The 9,927-nt window shown below is 36.1% G+C and overlaps 1 protein-coding gene across 1 annotated transcript; it reads right to left on the minus strand.

Moving 5' to 3' along the window:
- Window positions 1-2: 2 nt before the first annotated feature.
- On the minus strand, window positions 3-911 carry LOC102013406 (olfactory receptor 6-like; the record flags this gene model as incomplete). Its single annotated transcript, XM_005380511.1, has 1 exon — window positions 3-911. A coding segment is annotated over exon 1 (909 nt), but the record flags the coding sequence as incomplete, so codon positions are not given.
- Window positions 912-9,927: the final 9,016 nt, after the last annotated feature.

Here is a 9,927-nt window from a genome sequence, read left to right on the forward strand (position 1 = left end):
GTCTTCTTGATAGCATTCTTGACTTCCTGGTTCCTTAGGCAGTAGATGAAAGGGTTTAGCATGGGTGTGAGGACTGCATACACAGCTGAGATTAGTTTGTTGGAATTAAAGGAAGCAATAGCTCTAGGCCTGGCATACATGAAAATCATGGCTGTGTAATAAATTACCACAACAGTCAGGTGAGATGCACAGGTGGAGAAAGCTTTCTTCCTTCCCTGGGTGGAGGGTATATGCAGAATGGTGGACACAATGTAGATGTAAGAGAGGATAGTGGCAGTGAGAGGGAAGATAAGAATAACAATTGCCAAAGCAAAGTCCACTAGCTCAGCTGTGGACATGTCTTTGCATGCCAGCTTGAGGATTGGTGAGATGTCACAGAAAAAGTGATTCATGACATTGGAACCACAGAAGGTGACATGTGAAATGAAATAGACCTTAATCACAGTGATCATGAAACCAGTCACATAAGAGAAAGCCACCAGCTGCACACAATAAGCTGTGGTCATGATCACTGGATATTGGAGAGGATGACAGATGGCCACATAGCGGTCGTAGGCCATTGACGCCAGGAGCACACACTCAGTGCAGGCAAGGGAGATGAAGAAGTACAGCTGAGTCATGCAGCCTGAGAAGGAGATGTGCCGCCTCTGTAGCAGGAAGCCATCCAGCATCTTGGGCACTGTGACAGACACATACCAGACCTCTAGGAAAGACAAGCTACTCAGGAAATAGTACATGGGTTTATGGAGGGATCCAGTGACCCAAATGGTGAGCATGATAACAAGATTCTCTGCCACCACTAGGAGGTAGACCACAAGGAAGAGGAAGAAGAGCAGGAGCTGCAGCCACGGGGCAGTGGGGAAACCCACCAGGATGAACTCCCTGACTAGAGTGATGTTCATCTCCAGCATGACTAAAAGCATTGAAAGATGTTGAAGTCTTCCCTGGTAGCACCACAAGTAATAAAAAGATATGTAGCACAAGTCAAAGACTTAACTCTGTCTTCTTAGTGAATGAGATACATAAAAAAGTGGACTGAGACAGTTCTTGAAATGTGAAATGTAGGATTCCATCAGAGTTGATTTTATTTGTTATTCTTTACTTAAATTGAAAGTCTCTCTGGATCAAAAATTCACTTCCATATTTGACTCTGATAACTTTCACCTGATGACAATGATTTTAATGTATCCCACTGGCAGCTCATTTTCAGTGGTCATAGACTATCATTCTCTGTCTCTTGTTTCTTCAAGCTCTCTATTTAATTAGGAGCTCAATGCACAAATATGTGCTCCTACTTAAAAGGGAACAGAGAGGATAATACAGTGTCAGAAAATGTTCTGAATGTTTAAGATTTCACCAACCCGTAGTTGCCATAGTGATTCACTATCATTTCTCCTATAAAGGCTCCATGGAAATTTATTTAATTAAATTTATGGGTATAGGGGCTGGGGATTTAGCTCAGCGGCAAAAGCGCCTGCCTGGCAAGCGCAAGGTCGTGAGTTCGGTTCCTGGTACCAGAGGGGGGGAAAAAATTTATTGGTATATTTTAGATATACATAATAATCATATTCATCATAGGGAATTTGTACCTGTACATGACATATTTTGATTCCTCTTGTTTTCCCAATCCCTTCTTCACCCTTCAACCCTTCTTCCCCTCCCTATTTACAAAGCGTTGTTTCCATTTTATCCTGTTTTAAATTATCTTTTTTTCATTTTACTTTCTTCTTTTCTCCCTTCCCCTTTCCTATTTCCTCTTTCCTTTTGAACAGTGTCTTCCCATTTCACAATATCTATTGTAGATTTTGGTCCTTATTTCCTCTTTCAGTTTCTCACACCAGGGAGATGATAGGATTGATTTCACATAAGTGTATGGTCTCAAGTTGCAAGAAACACATATTCAACTCAAAAAGAAATTCATATGTTGAAAGTTAAAGGTTGGAAAACAATAACCCATGGTACAGGAATGCAAACAAAAAGCAGGGGAAGTAGCTATTCTATTTGCATAAAATGTGAACTTCAAGCCAAGACTGATCAAAATAGAAAAAGAAGGTCACTATATTCTTGTTAAGGAAAAATTCCAAGAACAAGAGATAACAATAATTAACATATATATACCAAATTCTAGTGCACCCAACTACATAAAACATATTGATGAACATGAAAAATCAGATAAACACTAACACAGTTGTTATGGAGAACCTTCATATTCCACTGACACAATTAGACAGGTGAACTAGACAAAAAATCCACAAAGAAATATCAGAACTAAACCAAACCTGCTAACAAATGGACTTAGTAGATATCTACAGTGTTCTACCCCACAACATCAGAATACACATTCTTCTCTATTGGGGCAATCTCCAAATAGATAACATACTAGCCCATAGAAAATGCTTAAGTAAATGCAGAAGAATTAAAATTATCCCATGTGTATTATCTGATCATAGTGAAATATAAATTGAAATCAGTGGCCAAAAAAATCACAAAAACTACATAAATACATGGAAATTAAACAACATCCTCCTAAACAACCAATGGGTCACAGAGGAAATTAAAGAAGAAATTAAATAGTATCTACAAGTAAATAATGCTGATACAATATATCAGAACCTTTGGGAGGCAATGAAAGCAGTCCTACAAGGGAAATTTATAGATGTAAATTCTCACATCAGGAAATCAGAATGAGCTCAAATAAACAACTTAATGTTGAACCTCAATCTTCTAGAAAAAGAAAAAATCAAACCTAAGAGAGGAAATTATAAACATACAAGGAAGGAAATTATAAAGATGAGAGCAGAAATCAATGCAACTGAGACTAAGAAAATGATATAATCAATGAAACAAAGAGATGGTTCTTTGAAAGTTTAAATAAAATTGATAAACCCTTAGCCAACCTAATCAAAAAAGGAAAGAAAAATCTAAAATTCACACAATTAGGAATAAAAAGGTTGAGGCTGGTCATGGTGGTGCACACCTGTAATCCCAGCACTCGGGAGGCTGAGGCAGGAGGATCATTGCAATTTCGAGACCAGCCTGGGCTACAAAGTGAGCTCAAGTCCAGCCTAAACTGTATGGTGAGACCTTGCCTCAAAAAGACAGAAAAAGGAATAAAAAGGGTGAAATAATAATGGAACCTGCAGAGATACATGATTATCAATATATTTAAAGAACCTTTACTCTAATAAGATGGAAAACACAGAAGAAATGTACAGATTCCTAGATACATATGAACTACCAAAGCTGAATCAAGAAGATATAAAAATTCTATGAAGTTGCTTAGTCTACCAGATATAAGAATGCAAGATTGATTAAACAACCAAAAACAATCACAAGTAATAAAAAAAATGGAAATTATACAGAGCTTCACCATACAAGATGGTAGGAATTCAACAATGGTTCTTATACTGCATATTGTTGTCCTCAAATCAGTCATTCTGATTACCAGATACAAGCGTGCAAAATTGGTCAAGAAAAAATTTTTAAGCATTAACTATTCCTTTCAATAAACCAGAGACATCAGCAATAGTATCATTGTTGTTGTTGTTGCTTTTGTGTTCATTGTTGTTTTCTTAGTTTTTCTCCTTTTTAAAATAAAAAAACTCTAAATAACCTGATATCAGCCAATGAAATTTAAAATGTAATTAAAATTTACTAACAAAGAAAAGCCCAAGTCCTGATGGATTCACTGCTAAATTCTACAAGAAACTTAAAGAAGATCTAATGCCACTAATGCTGAAACTCTTTAATGAAACTGAAAGGGAAGCAATACTCCCAAAATCATTCCTGGAGGTAAGTATGACCCTGATATCAAAACCAGAGAAGGTCCCAAACAAAAAAGAAAACTACATGACAATCTCCCTAGTGAACATAGTTGTAAAAATCCTCAGTAAGACACTGGCAAAAAGAATGTAGCAAATCACCAAGGAGATTATTCACCATCACCAAATGGAATTCATCCCAGGGATGCAGGAATGGTTCAACATATGCACATCAATAAATGTAATCCACAATATTAACAAAACCAAAAACAAAAAGCACATGATCACCTGAATAGATGCAGAAAAAGCATTTGACAAAGTCCAACACCCATTCATGATGAAAACTCTACAGAAAATTGGAATCGATGGTCTTTATTTCCATGGGAATTTTAAAATGAAAATATATTAAAAATTTCTTAATGATCCAAGCTTTTACTTCACATAAGTGAATGAAATGCACATGTTTTAGTTATCATACATAGAAAGTACTTCATAGTCTGATTTTCACTTATTTTTTGAGCTCATCTCTTGTGATCCTTTCAGCATTCTTCAATCTGTGGCCCACTATTTCTTAACCTATTTTTTCTTTTTGAGTGAAGAGGAATGGTCTTGATCCATATAGAACATATACAATACAGTCATTATATTTATATATTGTATCAAAACTTTTTTATATTTTATATTTTTACTATAACATTAAAAAGAGGACAAAAAGGCAGAGGGCTGCAGGGTAGATAGAGATGCATGCTGTCCCATGCTCCAAATATATTCAATCTATTTTTGTGGTGCAGACAGGTTATAATCTCTCTTATCCTATTGATTTTTACATGTTGAATTTACTTTTCCTATTATACCTTTCTTAATCTTTAACTGATGTTTCAAGATTCATATTTTCATTTAAGAGATATCTTCAATGAGTTGGTCAAGTGCTTCACTGGTATTTGCTTCCCAATGCACACTTCTCCCCTACGTGGAAATTTCTTGTGCTATAATCTTCCAAAACTTGCTACCTTGCCCTTTGTGACTGTGACCCAAATACCTAGGATAGTGCCTAGCAAATACATACGCTTTAGTTGAATATTAACAAGTGAATTAATAAATCCCTTGCAGCTTGGGGACCCACAGGAAATAGCTCAGTGGAAGAAAAAGAGAGAGAGAGGTTTGTGTCTGTGCTGGCAGGATGGACATATCTATCAGACTGAACATCTTGACATATCCAGAACTCGCACTTCCAGAATTCTTTCATGACAAACACATCCATAGGGCTGGAGAACATTGGATATCTCTTCACTTGGTCAGTATTTCCAAATACCTGCCATTGTGTCAGGCTCTGAACCCAAGGGATGGGGAGAGGAAGAAGGGCATGTGAATGTACCACAAGAACAGATGGATTTTGTATAGCTGGAAGACAGAATTTTTTGTGAACTCTTCCGGCTGTCTCTTTGGTCAAGAAAATAGGTTACTACAGTGTTATCTCTTGAAATATTATGCATGAATGTGTGTCTCTATTAAATACCACCCCCATCCTTAAAGACTAGGTTGCATTCCTGCCTTCAGATCATTGGTTATACTATCTGCCAAACTGTCTATAATACCATCTACTTTCTCTTCAGAGGGTGATGTGTTAACTAAGATTCATCTTCTTATCTGGTTGAACTACAGATGTTCTGACATGGCTCATGTCAAGGGACTGCAGGAAGAGATCCTGGAATACATATTATTGCCATCACTACCCCTTTCCATTGCAGCATTCATGGTCAGATCTTAGCACTGCATACCAGTTAGAAAGAGATTGTCCCTTTTTCCCTGGCTTCCAAGTACTACTTTACCATCGAACTACTACAGTCATAAGTAACTCATGGTTGAGGTCCCGGAGAAAAGTACCTGGCTCTAAGAATGGAGTCCTGAGTTTTATCTTGTTTGTAGCCCACATAGAAAGAAGCACCATTGTAGTGACCTTCCTCTTCAGGAGGTGTATAATAGTCCACATTTCAATCATCAGCCACACAATTTCGCCTGCATTCATCTTTGCATAGAATTCAAGAGCAACAACATCAGAGTCAGAGTAAAGTAGCTAATAGTGTCATCTGCAACAGATTACTAACCTTGCTTGAATATCCTCTTCTGTGTTGTGAGACTATTGATAATGATGCCTACCTGATTGGGTTGTCATAAGAATTAAATGTGATAATGTATGCAAACCACTTAACAAAGGTCTTGGCCCATAGCTCAGCATTGTAAGCAATTACTCTAGTATGTGTCTCTACTCTCATAAACTCACTCAGTCATATGTGCTCACTCAACTTCATTCACATGTGCTCAGATAAACATGTAATCACTCAGTATTTCTTACTTCCTTTTTGTATTATGTTCTAGGGATCCAGGTCAGTTGAGTTTCCTGCAGAACTAGATTATGCTGTCTTTGAAGAGCTCTAATTTGCAGATCATTTATACTTTCTTCATTATCTTCTGTTCAAATATTGCTTCAATGTATTTAAGTGTACACTTATTGCCTCATACTCACCTCCACTCTCTTCCCCACAAGTGTGCCACTTCATAGACTTTATTTTGAATCATGGAGGAATGCAAAACTCTCTCTATCTTCCTTATTCTCTTATTTTTCAAAAGAAGAGCACTGAGACTCGAAGTCTACATTGGATCTTGGGAAATGAATCTATCATTATGGTACAGAAATTTCAGTCCTATATATGCTTATTCTTAAGAGTAACACATATAAATAGACTCATTCTAGAACAAGCAACATACCCGTGTGTCCTGTCCAACACATAAAATTTCCTTCAGCTGCCCAAATTTCCCCAAAACTTGAATAAAGATTTGATGGACAGTGAATTTTCATTCTCCTATTGATTTCCCATTCTGCCTATGAATGATGCCTGCTGGCATTTCCTCAAGTTCCTCTTTAGTTTCCTTGAAGCTGTGTTTAGAGATAAACCAGTCTCACCTAGTGCCTCTGAACACTCAGCACAGTCCATCTGCTTACTCTTTCAGAATAGAAAATTCTTCAGATATTGACACCGATTGTGGAAAGCAGGTTGACAGGCTGCTCTCCGTATTTTTGTATTCTCTGAAGATCAGTGTTGGTCTTTGCTTAGACTGCAGGGTGGGTACAGCAGCACTAAAGCAAGAGGACAGTAGCAGAGACAGGAGAGCACATTTAACACTCATATGCTTTTTGCCTGGGTCTTCTCCCCAGGAGATTCACTTATGCTGAATCTGTCCTGGCTCTAGGGAAACTCTGCATGTATTGCCAAGACTATGTCCAGGGGACCTGGACAGGAAAACTGAATCATCCACTTCTGAATTATTGTTTATACCTAGAACATATTTATTTCTACCTGGGGGTACTGTATAATACTTTTGCTCCTACATACAAGTTGAGGTAAAATCAAATTACCCAGTACAGTATAAGAACCCTAATTGGGTTCATAAAGTAATAGATGTATTCATTTGCTCATTTATCTTAAGAAAATATCAGTATTTTATTTTTCTATTTTTATTTGCATTTGAAATTTACACATAATTGTACATATTTATGAGTTGCCATATATACATTGTATAATATACAATCAGTGTAATAGATACATATATACCCTCATTTATCATTTCTTTACAGTAAAAGTATTCCAAATCCTCTCTTCTAGCTTTACTCAAATACACATATTATGATCTTATTCATAGGTGAAATCTAATGAAGCTGAGCTCATAGAACTTGAATGTAGAAAGATGTCAACAGAGGCTGAGGAGACTACCAGGAGGGAAGGGAGGGAGAAAGGCTGGTCAATGAGAATCAAGTTACAGTAAGAAGGAAAATATAAATTCAGGCTTCATTTGTTCATTGTTTTTTAAAAAACACTTCCTGCTTTAACTGCACCCTTATCATGTATAGTATACCACGTTGAACATTCTACAGAACAAAAATATGTGAGTTACAGTGTCTGTCATTTGGAAATTTAGGGTATTTCAGGACAGAATTATATACTCTAATGAGTGTAGAACACTATGTGTGGCTTAGGATGTACAAACAAAGTGCTCTAGGGCCTCCAAGAAGAAATTATGCTTTCTATGTTAGGAGTCTGGAAAATATTTCATCAGAAAGGTATTATCCAAGACTCATGGGAGTAAGAGAGCTTGGAAGCAGTATAGTGGAAAACAGTTTGGTTCAGTAGTTAGAAGATCAGGTCCCTACTCTGGGTCCTACCATATTTTAGATATCTGACCTTAAAAATGGTCTTTATTCCTCCATGTATTCATCATAAAACACACTAAAAAGAATTCTTTCATCAATATCCTTTTATTGATCTTAGGATCAAAATTGTTATGCATATAAATACATTCTAAAACTATATTATGATAAGTACACAAATGCAGAATATTACCCATGGGGAAATATGAAACACAGACAGAATTTGATCAGTAGGAATGAGGTAAAAGGCATTTCTGTAGAAATTTTCTGTAGAAATTTTCTAGTTTCTGAGAAACTAGCAGTGGAGAGAATATGGAATAATGAGAGCAAAAAGTGAGACTACAGAAAAATGAGGCTTCTGAAGTGACAAGAAGTCACTCACTGCTTTGGATTCCAGAAAGCATTCAGTCTCTGAATAAACACTCTGGAAGTGTGCACCATGTGTTAGAACAGGGCAAAGCCACAGCCCCTTCTGTATTTCAAGTTGTTCACAGCCTCATGAGCTGTTGGCTCTGCTATTAATTTTGCCTGCAGCAACTACAAAACCTAGAATCGACTGCTACAAGTTTTGCAAGAGTTAAAGCCCTGCAGATGCATTTGAGTCTCAGTGAGTAGCCAAAAGCATTGAGAAGAAATGAAACAAGGACCTAAATGAGGAACTCTACAGATGTTTGTCCAGTCTTTGAGGGTCTGAAGGTCTCTACCTTTGACTAACTGGAATTTAGTGGAAGGAAATGAACCCAGCCTTCCCTCTTCCTACTTCTCTCATCTTTGTCTAAAGGCACACAGTGAGTTGACACTGGTTCTGGAAAGGCTAGGACTGCCAGTGTTCATGAAATGGGCCTATGGAACGTAAAACTCAGGAAAGACAATGTTGCCCTGAGAAGCAGTTCTATGAGAAAATGAAGACACCTTGCTTTCCATGCCTCTTGGAGATGTCCACTCTTGCACCTAGTGGTGATATAGTTTGTTAGAGTGGTAAATGTATAATGTAGTAATTGTGCACCAATTATTCTTTATTTTAACTTATTAATCAGGTAAATTAAAATAATACTGCATGAATGTCATGAGAATTAAAATTTCATAAAATTTTTAAAAATCTTTAGAAAAAAGTATTATTGGCTATACATATCACCATAACCATAAAGGAAGACACAGCATACTATTTTTTTAGCATACTATATTTTATGGAAGCCACTGAAATCAATCAGACATACAAATTATTTGTTCTAAAAAGACTAACACTCTTTTTGAATATTTGCTTTATCTTGGAATAATATTAGACTTACAAAAAAAGTGCAAGGATTCTTAAAAAATTCTTATATACTCCTTACCCAGTTTTGCTTCCTGCTAATATTCATGGTTTGACAAGTATACATGTAATTTCCATGTATACTTGTCAAATCTAAATGCAAATTGATACATTACTATTAACAATTTAAATTTTGAATTTAGAATTTTCCAGAGTGGGAAAATCTACGAAGACAGAGTAACTCAGTGGTTGCCTAGTATTAGTGGGGAGGAATTGGGAGATGATAGCTAGTGGGTAGAGTGTTTTGTTTTGGAATAACAAAAATGATGTAAATTTGATTTTGGTCATAGTTGTATAGCTCTGTCAGTATGCTAAAATCTGCTGAAACATACACTTTAAGTTTGTAAATTTTACATTATATAAATTTTAATTCAATAAAGCTGTTATATAAACATTTTAAAAACAATTTAAAATTTACCATTTTATTAAGATGTCATTTTTCCATTAACATTCCTTTATTTTCCAGGATCTATTTCAATATACTGCACTTTATATAGCAATTTTGTCTCTTTATTCTCCTCTGTTCTGACATTTCTTAGTCTTTGCTTGTATTTTATACTGTAAATATTCTTTTTAATTTCAAAGAGAATAAAAAATTTTAAAACATGAAAAATGATACAGAATTTCAAAACAAGATGATAGCAAATCAA

This window comes from Chinchilla lanigera, unplaced genomic scaffold (genome assembly GCF_000276665.1).
Source record: "Chinchilla lanigera isolate Chin_1 unplaced genomic scaffold, ChiLan1.0 scaffold00013, whole genome shotgun sequence".
In the NCBI taxonomy this organism is placed as follows: Eukaryota; Metazoa; Chordata; class Mammalia; order Rodentia; family Chinchillidae; genus Chinchilla; species Chinchilla lanigera.